The sequence below is a fragment of the Hemitrygon akajei genome, chromosome 31 (assembly GCF_048418815.1).
Source record: "Hemitrygon akajei chromosome 31, sHemAka1.3, whole genome shotgun sequence".
In the NCBI taxonomy this organism is placed as follows: Eukaryota; Metazoa; Chordata; class Chondrichthyes; order Myliobatiformes; family Dasyatidae; genus Hemitrygon; species Hemitrygon akajei.
This window is the reverse complement of record NC_133154.1, coordinates 37,311,950-37,331,069: the sequence shown is the minus strand read 5'-3', so window position 1 is coordinate 37,331,069 and position 19,120 is coordinate 37,311,950. Positions and strand designations below refer to the sequence as shown.

The following is a 19,120-nucleotide window of genomic DNA, read 5'->3' as shown; positions in this document are numbered from 1 at the left end:
CTCAGTGGTTGGAAAGATTGTTAAGGATGTGGTTTGAGGATACTTGGAAGCACATAATAAAATAGACCAAGTCAGCCTAACAAATTAGTTAGAATCCTTTGAAGAAATTACAAGCAGGGTAGACAAAAGATAATCAGTGGATGTTATGTACTGTACTTAGATTTTCAAAAGGCATTTGACAAGCTGCAACACCTGAGGCTGCTTAACAAGTTAAGAGCCCATGGTCCTACAGGAAAGATATTAGCAAGGATAGAGAATTGGCTGATAGGCAGGAGGCAAAGAGTGGGAATAAAGGGAGTCTTTTCTGGTTGGCTGTTGGTTCTGTGTTAGAACCGCTTTTTTTTTGTTATATGTCAATGATTTGGATGATGAAATTGATGGTTTTGTGGCCAAGCTTGCAGACAATATGAAGGTTGGTAGAAGGGCTGGTAGTTTTGAGGAAGCAGGGAGGCTACAAAAGGATTTAAGACAGATTAGGAGAACGAGCAAAAAAAGTGGCAGATGGAATAGTGTCAGGACGTAAATGGTCATGCACTTTGAAAGAAGAAATTCCCTAAGGGTTAATTTGCACATTGAATCGGTGATAAGGAAGGCAATGCAACGTTAATGTTCATTTCAAGAGGACTAGAATATAAGCACAGATGTGATGCCCAAGGCTTTATAAGGTGCTGGTAAGGCCTCACTTGAGTATTGTGAGCAGCTTTGGGCCCCTTATCTAAGAAAGGATGTGCTGACATTGGAGAGGCAGTGTTTGGAAGAGGATCACTAGAATGATTCCAGGTATGAAAGGATAAGCAAATGAAGACCGATTGATGGCTCTGCACCTGTACTCACTGGAATTCAGAAGATGGGGGAATCTCATTGAAACCTATTGAATGTTTAAAGGGCTCAATAGAATGGATGTGGTGTATATGTTTCCTGTTATGGGGGAGTCTAGGACCAGAGGGCACAGCCTCAGAAGAGGGATGCTAATTTAGAACAGAGATGAGGAGGAATTTCTTTAGCCAGAGAGTGGTGAATCTGTGGAATTTGTTGCCACAGGCAGCTGTGGAGGCCAAGTCACTGGGTGTATTTCAGGAAGAGGTTGATATGTTCTTGATCAGTCTGGCATGAAAGGTTATGGGGGAGAAGGCAGGAGCTTGGGGCTGAGAGGGAAATGGATCAGCCATGATGAACCAAACTCGATGGACCAAATGGCATAATTCTGTTCCTATATCTTATGGTTTTGCTGCCTGCTATCAGCAAGGTAGAAGTCCTTCTGCCACACTCCAACAACACTCTCTTTGACTGAGTGTTTGATGGTAAGGTTGGGATTGGTGTGGAGAGAATGGAGGACACTGTATTCAGAGGGGGTATGGTTTGAGGAGAGGAGTGCTGTAGTCGAGACAGTTGATGTCAGTGATTCGAGATGAAAAATTCCAGAGCAGGCAGATAAGCAGAGCAGGGTGTCCAAGAGGAGGAAGAGAGATGGAGATGGAAGTGGAATTCTTGCCAAAGAAGTATGCAAAACATTGCTGTGCTAGAGTCCCATTCCAGAGGTTCTAACTCCAGCTCTTGTGGTGGCCATGCAAGCTGAAACGGTTGTTAAGAAGGTATATGGTTTGTTAGCCTTTAAGAACCATGCGGTAATGTTGCAACTTGATAAAACCCCTGGTTAGACCACATTTGGAATATTGTGTTCAGTTCTGGTTACCTCATTTAAAGGAAAGATGTGGGTGCAGAAGAGATTTACCAAGATTATATCTACTAAGCTCTGGAAAGTTTAGCTTTAGAGAGTGTGCAGAGATTTACCAGGAAGCTGTCTGGACTACGTTTTATTAGGTCAGTCGAGTGAGTTAGTGCTTTTCCCCTTGGAGCAAAGATGCATGACAAGACATGATAAAGGTGTACGAGATATTAAGAGGCATAAGAATGGATAGCTAGGGACTTTTTTCCAAGGTGGAAATGGCTGATACCAGGGGGAATAATTTTAAGGTGACTGGAGGAAATTATATGGGGGGGGGGGGGGGGCGTGGTGTCAGAGGTAATTTCTTTACAGAGAGTAGTGAGTGTTTGGAATTCCCTGCCAGGCTGGTGGTAGAGGCAGATACATTAAGGGCATTTAAAACACTCTTAGATAGGCACATGGATGATAGAAAATTGAGAGCTATGTAGGATGGAAAGGTTAGATTGATCGTAGAATAGGTAAAAAGTCAGCACAACATCGTGGTTGAAGGGCCCATACTGCAGTTCTTTCTGAATCTGTTTCCTCATCAAGACTCCGGGTGTACATTCAGTCTGCCTGGTTGTGAGAGCTGGAAAACATTTCTAGATCCCTTCTACCTCCTTCAGACTGAACAGATCCTGCTTCAATGTTCTTTTGGTGGAAAAGCACTTAGTGATATAATCCTAGAGCATGGAAACAGACCCCTGGACAATGTTGGCCAAAATAGCCATCCAAGCTATTCCCATTTACCTTCTAAATTATCTAGTCCAGCTGGTTCTTGCAGTGTCCAGGGTGGTATTAATGACAGTAAGGCTTGAAGTCAGTGGCTTGGACTAGCTAATGCAGCACAACAAATGGGGTCTTTTAACATTGCAATATGGCATTAAACATACATTAGGAGCATCATATAAATTTGCTTTCTCCATCACAAAAAGTGATTTTTCCCAGTTCCCTCCTGACGAAGGGTCTCGGCCCGAAACGTCGACAGCGCTTCTCCCTATAGATGCTGTCTGGCCTGCTGTGTTCCACCAGCATTTTGTGTGTGTTGTTGTTTGAATTTCCAGCATCTGCAGATTTCCTTGTTTCCCAGTGGCTACCCATTTTAATTCTACTTCCCATTCTGACATGACAGTCTACAGCCTCCTCTACCGCCACGAGGCCACTCTTGGGTTGGAGGAGCAACCGGTCATATTCCATCTGGGTAGCTCCTAACCTGACAGAATGAGCATCAATTTTTCTAACCCAGTAATTTATCCCCATCTCCCTCCATGGTTTTTCCATTCAGTACTCTGGTTCTCCTTTCACTCCTTCTCCTCACCTCCCACTGGTGCCCCTCTTCCTTCCCTTTCTCCCATGGTCTATTCTCTCCAATCAGATTTCTTCTTCTTCAGCCCTTATGGTCTTGGTCTAAAACATTCCTCTCCATAGATGCTGCCTGACCTGCTGAGTTCCTCCAGCATTTTGTAAGTGTTGTTCTGGATTTCCAGCATCTACAAAATCTCTAATATGTGTATATAAATCCAGTAGGACAGCAGCAGCTGAAAACTTCCAGACAGAGGCACACAAACCACTGTGAACAAGGCATCCAAGAACTATAGTGGGGAGTATTAAATGGTAACTACAGTTCCAACTTTTTCTCAAGAACTGCTTTCACCAAAAGTGTCACAACTGAATGGTGGAGCAGACTTGATGGGCTGATTGGTCTAATTCTGCTCCTATATCTTATGGTCTATGCGCTAAAATGGCAACTCACTACTTCCTCAAGGGCAATTATGGATGGGCAAAAAAATGCTGGTCTTGTCAACGACCCTCACATTAGGGCAGGAGTAGATGAGTGTGCAGAAGCCAAGTCATTGGGTATATTTCAAGCAGAGGTTGATAGGTTCTTTAATTAGCCATGGTGTCAAACGTTACAGGGAGAAGGCAGAAGAGTAGTGTTGAGGGATAATAAATCAGCTATGATGGAATTGCGGAGCAGACTCGATGGGCCGAACGGCCTGATTCTGCTCCTATGTTTTAACGGTCTCATAGATTACCTGATCTATGTAACAGTAATATTGCCAAGGCATGTCATATACTTCTAAGGGCGTTGTCTTTCCGCCATGTTAAGCTAACACATGGTGAATCATTAATTTGCTCTTTTGCATTACTTTGCATATGTAACATTGAAGAGTAACAAAAACACATTTGATGCAAAACTGCAAAAACAGCCAGCATTATGTAATAAGGAAAAGTCTAAACATAACAAACTCCACCATGGACATTCGCAAGTCCGGCTGCGAAAGGAGGGTTGGGGCATGGGGGCTAGCAACTCAATTCTGTAAAAACCCAGTGCTACAGAAACACTAACAGAACCTCTAAAGCTCTGGGAGAGGAAGGATACACTAAGAAGATGGGCTACACCTCAGGAAAACATGCAAAACCTGCCCCGGACAGAGGACCCTGGTGAGCTACTCTCGGTGGCATATGCTCCTGATGGGGCTCAACACTTGCACTAAAAATAACAAAAGGCACAAAGGTTCAGTGAATGCTTACACTTTTATTTTACAATTTTCTTATTGTGAAATGCAATGTATGACATTAAGAAGTTATATTACATCCAGTATTAACAGAGGCTCCCTGTAAATTAACAACTCTTTCTAGCAATAATTATGGAACTGAAACATCCCTTTTGGTTTGGTGCAGACAGCTTGTAAGCACACTCTTTCCTGTTAACCGATCATTAAGAGCGTGAAGTACCCGTGAACAATTGGGAACGACATCATTCCTTCACAACCACCCAATGCTTAAATCAAATGTCTACAAAAAAAATCAAGTTATGTCAAAGATAACCCCGGTTGAAGTTTGGATCTGTTTTGTTATAATGACGCTGACCTAGCAACCACTAACCCTGCCCATCAACAGTTCAAGAGATAATCAGCAGACATAAGATTGTTCAAGTTCAAAGATGAGGCGATGCAAATCATTACATCAGCATTTGTCTAGTCAATGAGACTGAATTATTTCCAAGAGTGCGTCAAACTTTTTTCCTTTCTGTGTACCATTAAGTACTGGGTGGCACAGTCGCTAGTGGTTAGCCTTACACTTTACAACACCAGTGTCCCGGGTTAAATTGCCACTGCTGTCTGTAAGGAGTTTGTCCATTCTCCCTGTGACCGTGTGGGTTTCCTCCAGGGGCTATGGTTTCCTCCCACGTCCCAAAGACGAACAGGTTTAGAAGATTAATAGGTTACATGGGTGTAATTGGGTGGCACGGACTCATCAGGCCCGACTGGCCTGTCAACGTGCAGGGACTCTAAATGTAAAAAAAAAAGTAGGCTATGGAGGGATGCTTGGGAGGAAGGGTCCCACTGTACGAAGTACACAGAGGAGGTAGCTCATTCATAGGGCAAGCTGTTGAGTTCTTGGAGTGATCACCCATAGCAGTGTATTGAAATGTTTTATTTTAATAAAATCAACTAAAAAGAAGAAAGGATGCTAAGCTTCAAAACTGACCAAGACCATCTTCACTACCGCTCAAGATGACATCAACATTGTTCCACCTGGTCGCCAATCTGACTTGTAATTGATCTTGTTGCTTGGCCAAGTGTAGCTCCTGTCCTGTCGACACACACAGACACTTCCAAGTGTCGCTCCTGTCCTGTCGACACACACAGACACTTCCAAGTGTCGCTCCTGTCCTGTCGACACACACAGACACTTCCAAGTGGTCTCATAGCAAGACACAAATAAAAATAAATCAGGTTAACATGAAAGTCCTGCACTTCTTAAAATAATGTACAGTGGGAACCAGAAGGGAGCCATCAGTCACTGCAACCAAAAAAACATGACGTCAGGCAACATAACTCAATCATTCTGGTAGTTCTCATGAATTCAGTCAAGACGTATGGTTTTGGTTTGCAATCCTGTCTCCAGTTCTGTAGTTACTGCATCTACAATTGACATGTAAATAGTCTCATCTTAATTTCCCTAAATAAAACATGGAGTTGTAGCTACTTAAGCTGCAAAATTTCTATGCAGAAGCAGGTGGTTCCTTCCCTCTCCAAACTTCTCTCTTTAGATTTCCTCCCATTTTAGGAGAGGGAGCTCATGCAAACTGCTTACTTACATTTCCCCTGAGACGGTCTCATCAGCATGCAGTATATACGTACTGCACAGTAGACCCACATCCTCTAGAATCTACAACGCTATTAGTACCTGGAATCTAGCTTTGTTTAAAAAACTACAGAAAGCATGTGTAATCTGCTCATCAGCTATACTCCTGTAGTCTAAACATACCAAATGACAACTCATTCAAACTCTGATTATGACTTTTGATACCACACAGAAGTGAAACGTCACTGGATGCTCCGACCTCCAGCCGGTCACTCCCTGTAAAGTGATTGTCCAGTCTATGTTCCATTCCATGGCAAAATAAATAGAATTTGCACTTGACAGGAAAAGAAACAAAAATCAACAGTGATCTTTTAGCTGCTGTTGCTATCTTTTAAATATTTTATTGTAACCCTAAACAGAGCCTTATCATGGAGGAAATTAAGATAAGGCTGATAAAAATTAACAAATATAGTGATATCCATTGCACTGCTCTGGTCATCAAAACCTGTGGAAACCAAACACATCATTTCATAATCCTACCGAACACCAGCCACTCTGACAAGAGCATGTAGTGGTGAACATCCTAATTGTCCTGTTCACCAGGCAGGCACTTTCCAATGTCCTTCACTCCATACAGATTGCGACTCAAGCTGTGACCAAAGCTCCAAAAAACCAAAGGGGTTACTAAAATAAAAGTTGATTTGCTATGAACAGAAAAACTGCTCATTTCTGGACTCCCTTCTTTCCCCGAGAGTAAATTCTACCAATGTAATATGAACACTCTTAATTGCAGCTATTGAAAACAGAAAAGCTTTCAGGACAACAAGAAATCAGACAAACGACAGGCCTTTAGTACAACCAGAAGGCATGATCTATCTCACACTGAAGGATGAGGGGACAGTCTTTGCAATGTTTGAACCAATGTCACAAGTTTCTTTGCAATGTTGCAACAGTGGGATTGGCCTACCTAGTTCACAGAAAGGCCATGTTAAAGAGTTGAAAAAGCAAAGAAAGGTACCTTACATGCCTTGATCACAAAGAAATACACAAATGATGAAAAGGAAACTCATTAATGGATGACACAGATTTTCCCACTGGTTTAAAGGTCTTCAGAATCTGTTCTCAGAAAAATACTGCACGAAGTGGCAGAAGCAACTGTGCATTGTCTCTCAACTGTTAGTGACCACAGAGGGTCACTCACTGCCCATGGCTCCACTGGCTTCGATTACTCTGGAACTCAGAATCCAAATGGGCGACTACAACATTCACAACCAACAACAAAAAGTTCTTGAAATTTAGTTCAACAGCTTCTAAACCATTTTCCCCATTAACCCCCCTCCAGACCACCTCCCAAACCAAAACATCTAGATACAGTCAGATAATGAAGGGCTTGTACCTTTACTGCCATTGCTGTTTTTAACCCCCCATCGCGCTCTTTGATTCCAAGTCATGCAAGGATAAAGCAGCAAAAATTCATATAAACACGTTGTAAACCCAGAGGCACAAGTGGGAGGCGATTCACACATATATACACACACACACGCAATTCCTTTGTCATCAGTGATATTTTTACCTGTCGCACCTCTCCCAGGTCAGTAGTGTAGTACGTTAATACAAAAATAAAAGAACTTTCAGCAGTCTTAATCGTGACCCATGAACATGGCCCGTGGTACCCACCAACAGTAATGGGCAGCACTTGGAAATCTCGCTGAGTGGGAAATGGTAAAATGCCACATCCTAGCAGCATCACACAGTTATCTGATACCAAGGCTGGGGCGTGCTGTTGAGAGGGATCTTTATTCTGCAACTAAGCAAACCTCAAAGAGCCTGCCCACAAGAGACATGGGTTGTTTTTAATCTCACTCAAAAGGAAATTCAAATATATTTCAAGGCTGCAGATAAGCTTATTTTTGAGCGGCCATATGACACAAATGCCACTTCTGGACTTGCAGAGCTCACGGAGATTTCATGCAGAAAATGAAGCTAGTTATGGGATTACGGAATCTTCTGATCCATAAGGATCATTAAATGTAGATTATCCTCAAGAGCTCACATGATGGCACCAAGAAGCATAAAAGAAGAGGAAAGAGAAGGGACAAGAATAGCAGCAAAAGCTGTCTCCAGCTTGGTTCCAAACATACCTCAGGACCTCCTCACAACTTCTGCACAGGTACTATGGAAGTCTTTAGATCCATTCCATCCCATAACCCAAAGATCTCACCAATCACAATGCTCTGTTTGAGGATTTGCATATTTCATGCCTTGCTCTGGGCATGAAAGATCCAGTAGAAAAACCTAGAACTTCAGCGGTGGCAGTAAACGACACAAGTTAGCTCATGAGTGCTGACAGTCATAACTGGCCACTAGCAAGTTATGGCAATCTTCTGCAGGGGCAAGGAAACTCACTCATTGGGTTAGTTAAAATGGGTGGACTGATACATATTAGAGGGGTCTACGTAGAATTTAATATTCAACAACAGTAGTGTTGAGCAAGGCCGTTATAAAGGATATCTGCAGATCAGCTGGGTGGGTTCAACATGGTCACCATTTTGGGCCACTTGGATTTACTATTTGTTGGTCATATATTACTTCAGCGTTGCCACGGGCAACATGATCTTTGAAGTTATTATTCTTTCCACTAAAGAAAATATTTCTAACATCCACTGTGTGCATTGGTTGTCAGCTCATCTGTGGTTGACGTGGTTCTGGGGCTGTGGTGCACCGCTGAGCAGAACATCTGTTAAGTCCCTCATCACGGCTGTTTCCTTGGGGTCGACGAGATTGAACTCCCTGACAAAGATCAGAAAGTGCATGTACAAAGTATTGAGGTGTGGGTGCAGTTCGAGGGCCACCACCTCTTTGAAGTGGGCACAGTAGATGTGAGCAAGAACATGGAAGAGGTAGCGACAGATCTTCTGGACAAGCGATTCGAAGGTACTCGGGAACTCTTTACCTGTTGGCAAAATGGGAGAATAGTCAACTTCACAAGGGCTTTCCACAGTCACATGCACAGTCACTAAATAAATTGTTGACAGGTGTGGAAAATGTCACTTCATAAATAAAAATTATAGAATTTCCCTTCCCTCAATACATGTGAATAAATTCTATTCTAATAATAAAAGTTACAACATTTCCCAGGGCAAAAATACCCTAACACCAGGCAGGATAATTGGTGTAAAGTACTGGAGGATGTCAGGTAGTGTTTTTTAAAAAAAAGAGTAGTGGATGCAATAGAGGTGGTAGTCGTAGATACATCAGGAGATTTAAAAGACTCTTAGAAAGGCACATGGATGATAGAAAAATGGAGGGCTATGTAGGAAAGAAGGATTACATTGATCTTAAGAGTAGGTTAAAGGTCATCACATCATTAGCCAAAGTGCTTGTATTATGCTGTAATGTAAATGCGATGAACATTTTAGTACCTTTCAGAAACACTGTATATCCCATAGCACTTAAAACCATAAAGCACTTCTGAAGTGTAACATAGAAATACAAATGCCAATTTGTGTTCATCAAGCTCCCCAAAATAGCAACGTGACAACGACCAGATAATCTGCTCTGCAGTGATGTTCACCGAAGGATAATTACAGGTTAGGAGAGAGTGAGAGATGACTTACAGCAAATGCATTAAAATAGATTGTGAGGTAGTGAAGGCAGATTAGTTTTTGGTTTTGATTTTGGATATAGGATTATGTGTTGCTTTGCCAAGCGTGGTGGACGTGCTATATCAGCGCCAGAATGTGTGGCTGCCCCCAGCACATCCGTGGGTATGTTGGCTGTTAACGCAAAAGATGTATTTTATTGTATGTTTCCATGTACATGTTCGGAAGTTTTAAAGTAAATTTATTATCAGAGTACGTATATCTCACCATAAACAACCCCGAGATATATTTTCTTGTGGCATTCACAGTAAATACAACACAATAGAATCAATGACACACAAGGACAGATAAAGAACTAACATGCAAAAGACAGCAAATTATGCAAACACAAAACGAAAAACAAAATAATAATAGATAAAGTAATAAATAAGCCCTAAAAGGGAGTCCACAAATTGTGGAATCACTTCAGTATTGTGATAAATAAATCTGAGTAGTACCAAGCCTACCTTATGTGGGAACTTTCTTTCTAAATTAGAAAAACTCACCATACTTGGTAGGAAAGATTTCCTCATCAGTCAGTAGTTTTTGAATGTGGGTCATCACTAGATCGATATACTGTGGTGCAGTACATTTTATTTTCTTCCCCCGCTCATCTGTCCAGAAGTATTGACTAAAGTAATGAAGCACATCAGAAAAATACAGGATGAGCATCAAGGTTCTGATTGGGCTGTTCCACATACACTTGCCTGCATCAAGCTTTGGCTCTGAGAAGAGCTTTACCGTAAGCTCTAGTGTAAAAACAAAATGTTGATGTCTTTCAAACTTTTGTGCCTGCTTTATTTTTTGTTAAATAACAATTTTTCTGCAATTCAACTCTATTTGTGTTGAACAGATCACCCAGCAGCACTGTCTCCCAACTCCACCCCTTGACCCGTCCCCAATCGAGATCCATGTGCCCATCACCCTCCTTCTACCTATCCTCTGTCAGCCCTGTCTCACCCCTCCCTCACGTTTCTTTATACTGGCCATCTCCACTCTCAGTCTTGTGTACAAGTACTATGCAAAAGCCTTAGACATCCTAGATTTCTTATATGCCTTAAGATGGTATGGCCTCCAGAGAGCCCTAATCTCAACATCGAGGCTGTCTGGGATGACCTGGAGAGACAGAAGCAAGCAAAACAGCCAAAGTTTGCAGAAGAACTGTGGTGGGTTCTCCAAGATGCTTGGAACAACCTACCAGATGATTTTCTTATAAAACTCCATCACAATGTACCTAAGAGAATTGATACAATATTAAAGGTCACACCAAATAGTGATTAGTTTTTTTTATTATTTACTGCTCTTCATAGCTTTTTTGATATTTAGAAACTTTTTAAAGCATCTTTGCATTACAGAATTTTATTACATGTGAAGAGTACAGCAGGGTCACAACTCAAAACATTCTCTATTCTTCTACCTCCAGAGATGCTGACCGACCCACTGAGTTCCTTCAGCAGCGTTTATTTGTTTCTACCATTTGTACTCTTTCATGCTCTCCAGGTTTACTGATTCTCTCTAGGAAAAGCCATCAGCTATTCTTACTCAGTTTGGTGACTCCAAGCTTCTGTGAATGGAAACCATTCAATTTAAGGATGGGATCAGTGATAGATGCTCACCTATGGCCCATGATGCATTCAACAAAAAGTTCACCTGCTGCCTGCAAGGAGTTTGTACATTCACCCCATGACCACATGGGTTTCCTCCTATGTTCCAAAGACATATGCGTTAAGGTTAATAAGTCATGCTATGTTGGTCCTGAAAGTGTGGTGACACTTGCAGCTGCCCAGCGCAATCTTCACAGATAGTTTGACACAAACAGCACATTTATTTCACTGTATGTTTGATGTTTTGAAGTACTTGTGGTAGATAAAGCTAACCTTTATTTTTAAATATGGTTTGCCATAATTTGTCCCCTACTGTGAACAAAAACTATTTCTTACATCATTCTGTCTGCATTCTTAGGCTTGGACTACAATACCTAAGACACGGTCTGATTGGCTTGGTAAAGATGAAATGCATACTGAGTCCTCTCCTTTACTCACTGTATACCCATGACTGTATCACCACCCACAGCTCCAATCTACTAATTAAATTTGCCGACAACACTATATTGATTCGCTTCTTCTCAAACAATAACAAGGTGGTCTACAGGGATGGAGTCATCTCTCTGACACAGTGGTGTCAAGAAAACACGTCTTCCTCAATTTCGCAAAAACAAAAGAGCTGGTTGTGGATTACAGGAGGAATGGAGACGGGCTAACCCCTATTGATATCAATGGATCTGAAGTTGAGAGGGTAAACAGCTTCAAGTTCCTCGGCATCCACATCACCGAGGACCTGACATCGTTTGTACACACCAGCTAACGTAGTGAAGAAGGTACAACAGCACCTCTTTCACCTAAGACAGTTGAGTTAGTTTGGTATGGAAACAATTGAGAGCATCACTGCCTGGTATGGGAACTGTACCTCCCTTAACTGCTGGACTCTGCAGAGAGTGGTGTGGACAGTCCAGCTCATCTGTAGTGGACATTTACAAGGACAGTTGTGTACAAAAGAGCCCGTAGGATCATTGGGGATGCAAACCATCCCAACCATAATCTATTCCGGCTACTACCATTCGGGAAACGGTTCCGCAGCATAAAAGCCAGGACCAACAGGCTCCAGGACAGCTTCTTCCACCAGGCCATCAGAATGATGAACTCATGCTAACTTGAGTGTACTCTACATTACATTCATTGTTCTATTTATTATAAATTACTATGACTGCACATTGCACATTTAGATGGAGATGTTACGTAAAGATTTTTACTCCTCATGTATGTGACAAATGTAAGAAATAAAGTCAATTCAATTGTTGTTACTAAGATGAAATTTATTCTTCTTTAGGTCAGAAACATAGAAAACCTACAGCACAATACAGGCCCTTCAGCCCACAAAGCTGTGCTGAACACGTCCTTACCTTAACAGATACCTAGGGTTACCCATAGCCCTCTATTTTTCTAAGTTCCATGTACCTATCCAAGAGTCTCTTAAAAGACCCTATCGTATCCGCCTCCACCACCATTGCTGGCAGCCCATTCCAAGCACTCACCACTGTCTGAGTAAAAAAACTTACCCCTTACATCTCCTCTGTACCTACTTCCAAGCACCTTAAACCTGTGCCCTCTCGTGCTAGCCTGGGGAAAAAGCCTCTGGCTATCCACGTGATCCATGCCTCTCATCATCTTATTCAAAGGTTCAAAGGTACAATTTAAAGTCAGAGAAATGTTTACAATATTCATTCTGAAATGCTTTTTCTTGCAATCATCCACGAAAACAAGGGTGCCCCAAAGAATGAACAACATTTAAATGTTAGAACTCCAAAGTAGCCCCCCAGCTCCCCCTACTGCGCGTGAGCGACAGCAAACAACAATCCCTCCTCCCATTGCTGACAAAAAAAAGCTTTGGCACCATTACCGAGCACTCAGGCGTGAGCAAAGACACAGACTTGCAGTTACCCCAAAGACTTCGTGTTTCACCCGGTATTCGGCATACCGCAGGTTCTCGCTCTCCCTGATCATGGAGATAGAGGTGTCTCCAGTTTCCCACCCTATTCACCTATCTTTGATTTGCCTCTGTACCAACTTAATCAAAGTAGTAGGTGGATTGACCCAATCACAGGCAGCGTGGCTGCTGTGCAATTTCAACAACAAAATGTGCAACACAGCAACTTAGTGGTCAGCGTAACGCTTTACAACGCCAGCTATTGGGGTTGAATTCCCACCACTGTCTTCAAGGAGTTTACACATTCTTCCCATGACCATACGTGTCTCCTCTGGGTAATCCGATTTCTTCCTACATTCCAAAGACATACAGATAAAGAGATTCTGGGCATGCTATGCTGGTGCTGGAAGCTCGGTGGCACTTGCAGGTTGCCCAAGCACATCCTCGGACAGTGTTGGCTGTTAATGCAAATCACACATTTACTAACTCTGTTTCAATGTTATTGATGCACATGTGACAAATAAAATTAATTTAACTTTAAAATAAACCTTAACAAGGAACTAGGTGCTATTCCCAGAGTTCATTTCTGTAACCTCTGGCACTAGGGTTTCAGACCAATGTGGTCAAGATCTTCTCTTACAGCTTGCACAGAGAAATGAATTGATGAATTGCAGCCCTACTGACTGACTTTCCATCAATCTCTCTACTCTCTCTGTAATGGTGGGCTAGACCTCCACATTTCTCCTTTAACCCCTCTGTGGATTCAGTCTGAATAAACATCTAAATATGTAGCACATAACTTTTAATGAGCGAAAAGTACTTACGTATTACACGCATTCATCACTGGGCAGGTCTCTGCTGTGCAGAACTCAGAGATGGCACTGTACTGGAGGTTTATGTGATTGAAAAATGTCGTTGCTGTTAATACAATCAATTGGAAATAACAGTGAGGCAGAGTATCACAATCAAAATCAGTTAATTTAATAAAATTGGTTTTACTTCTTCCTTAGCCTTTCCATCTGTCACCTCTCACTTCTTACTTCATTCCCCCTTTCTCACCCACCTACCTTCCCCCTCATATGGTCTCACCAGTTATCTTGTACTCCTGCCCCTGCACCACCACCTTTACCTGGTTTCTGCCCTCTTCCTTTCCAGTCCTGATGAAGGGTCTTGACCCAAAATAAGACTCCATGATATATTGATGCATTGGTTGGAATCTCAAAATCTAAGAATTTGTGATTTACTCCAGACACAAGAAATTCTGCAGATGCCGAAAATCCAAAGCAACACACACAAAATGCTGGAGGAACTCAGTAGGTCTATGAAATGAACAAACAGTCGCGCTTCTGGCCAAGACCCATCAGCATGGGAAAGGAAAGGAAAAGGGAAAAATGCCAAAATAAAAAGGTGAGGGGAGGGGACAGGTGAAGGTAGGAAATGTAATGGGCCGGAGAGGATTGAATTTGTTAGGACAGAAGAGTGGACCATAGAAGAAAGGGAAATAGAAGAGGCACCCAGAAGTGATGATAAGCAGGTAAGAAGAGGTAAGAGGCCAGAGTGGAAGGGAATTTGTTTTACAGGAAGGAGAAATCAATATTCATGCCATTAGGTTGGAGGCTACCCAGATGGAATATAACGTGCTGCTCCTCCACCCTGGGGGTGGCCTCATCATGGCACAACAGGAGACCATGGACCACGTCGGAATGGGAATAGGAACGGGAATTAAAATGTTGGGCCCCTGGGAAGTTCTGCTTTTGGAGGATGGAACAGAGTGTGAGACGAAGTGACCCCAAAAATTATGACAGGTCTCACCAATGTAGAGAAGGCTGCATCAGGAGCACTGGACAAGACAGATGACCCCAGCAGATTCACAGGTGAAGTGTTGCCTCACCTGGGATGACCGTTTGGGGCCTTGAATAGAGGTGAGGGCAGGTGAGCACTTAGACTGCTAAGTGCCAGGAGGGAGATGGGGGATGGAGTGGGGAGAGACAATGGACGAGGGAATCACTGAGGGAGTGATCCCGGCAGAAAGTGGAGAGTGGAGGAGGGAGGTAAAATTGTGCTTGGTGGTCAATTCTGCAGGTGTTGTAAATCTTGAGCAACACACACAATACCTTGGAGGAACTCAGCAGGTCTGGCAGCATCTATGGAGAGGAATAAACAGTTGATACTTCGGGTTGAGACACTTCATCAGGACCTCAGTCCTTCAGGTGAGGCCAAAACACCTAATGACAATCTCAGCCCACAACAGCAACTGCTTAACCCCCCCAAATACTGCCTGACCTGCTCTGTATTTGCTCAACCTCCTAGCATCCGTAAAAATACATCAGTCACTCAATACAGCAAATGAATATTGATGTTGCTCATCAGCACTGAGCAATTGTTTAGAATACACATCATCTTCCCTCTCTTATTCAGAGCGTGCAATGCAGGCATCAGTTCTATAACAACTGAAAAACTAGGCTTTGGAAATTATCCCTCTTGTAGAAACACTGAGACACATGTAAGAGAAGCCGACAATAGAAGTGGCTCACTAACTCTATACCCACTGCCCTCATCATGCTTACACTAACAGAGCCGAGCATGGATCATTGAATGGTAATAAACACTAAACCCTGACAAACCTGAAGTATGAGCCGACCAAACTATTCTTCTGTTGCTACCCTTTCGCTTAGAGTTAACTTTACTCACTGTTATTTGCCAGCCACTCATTCTGATCGATCTCTCTGGGCAAAGAAACCAACATGGGCAAATCCGCATCAGACACTCGGGCCGATGCATACTCCGCATCCAGATACAGTTTCTTCTCCTCAGTCAAAGGCAGTTTATCATCTGGCTTTGACTTTGCAGTCTTCCTGAGAGGCGGAAAAGAAAGAAAAACTGTATTAAAAATTTGGAAACAGTTTCCAAGCACTGAATTACAAAACACGGCTATTTTAATATTCAAAATTTTTTTCTATTTGTCTACCATCATTTGTACATCATGTAAGTATACACCCAGTGGCCATTTTATCAGGGACACCTGCACACCTGCTCATTAATGCAAGTATTTAATCAGCGAATCATGTGGCAGCAACTCAGTGCATTAAAGCATGCAGACACGATCAAGAGGTTCAGGAGTTGTTCAGACTAAACATCAGAATGCGGAAGAAATGTGATCTAAGTGACTTCGACTGTAAAATAATTGTTGGTGCCAGACAGAGGGCTTGAGTATCTCAAAAACAATCTTCATGCACAAGTCTCTAGAATTTACAGAGAATGGTCTGGAAAACTAAAAGCATCCAGTGAGCAGCAATTCTGTGGGTAAAAACTCCACAGAACGCCCAGACTGGTTCAAGCTGCCAGGAAGGCAACAGTAACTCAAATAACGTGTTACAAGTTATTTACAAGATGCAGAGGAGCATCTCTGAACACACTGCACGTTGAACTTTGATGAGCTACAGCAGCAAAAGACCACAAACATATTCTCAGTGGTCACTGAGTGTGTGTTTAACTATGGAGAGTAAAACCCAATTTATCTCCTTCTTTAACAAAAAGTCTCGGCAGAGGATGTACTTACTTGGGCCGTTGGTAAAATTCCATCTTCTCAGAACATACTGGTGCAATTCTACACTGCCATCTTCACATCAGCCATTACTGTCTGGTTTGATGCAATATACGAAAGCTACAGTGAACTGTCAGGTCAGCAAAGTCATTGGCTGCAGTCAATGCAGGACTTGTACGTGCCCAGGACACAGAAATGGCAGGAAAGCCATTCATTGTGAGCACTATCCACTCAGCAAATGTGACCCACGTGGATCCCATTTGCTTCCCTATTCTGCTATGAACAACAAGTCAACCTCTTGACGATGCACTGTGACGCACTGAGTTGCTGCCACATGATTTTCCTAAAGTTTCCTTCTGGAAAGCGCCATCAGGCTATTGAAACAAAAAGTTCACGGCATCTTAAAGGTTTCTTCCCCCAGGCATTTAATCTGATCAATTGTAGTTAGCCTGAACCTCCTTCTATTACCCCATCAATGCTCTGCACTGTAAACACTTTTAAACCACTTTTCTGTAATACTGTTTACATTGTAAATACTTGCTGGCATTTATGCACATTTTATTCCATATCTGTACTAACTTTTTAATATAATTCTTAATAAATGTTGCTTTTGTTGCATGTCACTCCAAACACATAACAAATTGCTAATGTAAATGTATATGACGAATAAAGTTGACCCTTGATGTAAACAGGCACTGGCAGAAGTCTGACTGGTTGATCAGGACAAACAGCTACTTCCTATTCATACCACTGCATACTATGAGGATGAAACACCAATATTTTTGAATCCCCAACATCTATTCTTTCACTACCATTTGCCCTTGCTAATCTAAAATGTACAATCACTTATTATATCTCCTTCTCAAGTGTACAGTACCTTCTCCCCCTGGGCAAAATGTCTGATAGTAAAGGGCGTACACAAGGAAAGTCAAAGAAGACACAAGGGGCAAGTTTTTATTTTCCAAAGAGAATAGTGGCGGCCAGGGATGGCCATAATCACCATCATTAAGTGCCGTGTTGTATGACGTGGGCAATCATGGCCTCCACGGCCATGATTGTTCTTGGAAAATTTTTCTACAGAAGTAGTCTGTCATTGCCTTCTTCTGGGAAGACAGGTGACCCCAGCCATTATCAAAACTCTTCAGAGATTGTCTGCCTGGTGTCAATGATCGCATAACCAGGACTTGTGATGTACATCTGCTACTTATCCACCATCTGCTCCCGTGGCTTCATCTGACCCTGATCGGGGGTCTAAGCAAGTGCTACACCTTGCCCAAGGGTGACCTGCAGGCTAGTGGAGGGAAGAAGTGCCTTAACCTCCTTTGATAGAGATGTATCTGCACCCTGTCCCCAGGGATGGTGGTGGAGGCAAACATGATAGAGGTGTTTAGGAGGCTCTTAGATAGGCATGTGAATGTGTAGAGCTTAGAGGGATATGGCCTTGTGTACACAGAAGGGACCAGTTTAAGAGGCTTTTAATCACTAGTTTAATAAGTTTGGCACAGCATGGTAAGCACCTAGTTTATTCAAGCTGTTTTTCTCTTGTCAGACATTGCTTCTTACTTCCATTTTAATTCATCTCACTGTTTCCTCTCCAAGCTAAATTCCTGTTTAGGGTTACCAACTATACAGGCCCTAGGCCAGTACGTACTGGAGTTTAGAAGAATAGGGGTGGGGAATCTCACTGAAACTTATCAAATATTTAAAGCCCTAGAGTGCATGTGGAGAAGATGTTTCCTATAGTGGAGGAGTCTAAGACCAGAGGACCAAGCCTCAGAATACAAGGACATCCCTTTATAATAGAAATGGAGGAGGAATTCAGAGGACAGTAAATCTGAGGAATTCATTGCCACAGACAACTGTGGAGGACAAGTCATTGGGTGTATATAAAGCAGATGTTGATAGCTTCTTGATTAGTAAAGGTGTCAGATTACAGGGAGAAATCAGGAGAATGGGGCTGGGAAGAATACTTCATCAGCCATGGTGGAATGGTGGAGCAGACTAAAGTGGGCCAAATGGCCTAATTCTTCTCCTATGTCTTATGATTGTCAGGGTGTTTATGAGAATTAAAGGCAAACTTCTTGGGACAAGCAGGTCAGAAGGAAAAAGTCTTCAGGGAAATTAAAAATTAATTTACAAAAGAAAACCTTTTTTTTAGACATAGCAATCAAAATTTTAGCCCACTGAGAAAGCTCATTAGTCCCATGCTGACCAATCACCTTCTTACACACCGGGGCAATTCACTGTTGCCCATTATCCCATCAACCCACACACCTTTGGGATGCAAGAAACTGGGTGCTTAGAGGAAACTACAGAGAGACCGTGAAAAACCTTGCAAATATGGCACTATAGGGCAAGACTGAACCTGTGTCGCCAGAGCTGAGACCACTGGAATGGGTACCAAACCTGTCCGATGTGCAACCAGGTATTGAAGAACTGGTTCATTTTATCAGTTGCAGTAACGCGGCAAGCCACAAGTCTTTCCTGGCCCATTCTCCTTTCAACCCACTGTGACACAAAGATCACATTTAATCTGAACGATATTTTTTGTGTAGTGAAAACAATATACGTACATCACAATTGAATCACAGCAATTTGAATTCACAGGAACACAAGCTGTAGACAGTTGTGAAGTCAGCCCAATACGTCCCT

The 19,120-nt window shown here is 42.5% G+C and overlaps 1 protein-coding gene across 2 annotated transcripts in view; it reads right to left on the bottom strand.

Moving 5' to 3' along the window:
- Positions 1-4,224: 4,224 nt before the first annotated feature.
- LOC140719222 (MOB kinase activator 2-like) overlaps positions 4,225-19,120 on the bottom strand; it is a 67,434-nt gene continuing 52,538 nt past the window's right edge. For both annotated transcript variants that reach the window (XM_073033676.1, XM_073033675.1), the window contains exons 2-5: positions 15,616-15,779; positions 13,749-13,842; positions 9,948-10,072; positions 4,225-8,753 (exon numbers count right to left, since the gene is read on the bottom strand). In XM_073033676.1, coding sequence (XP_072889777.1) covers positions 8,485-8,753; positions 9,948-10,072; positions 13,749-13,842; positions 15,616-15,779 — 652 coding nt within the window. In that variant the 3' untranslated portion in view covers positions 4,225-8,484. The remainder of the gene's footprint in view (positions 8,754-9,947; positions 10,073-13,748; positions 13,843-15,615; positions 15,780-19,120) is intronic.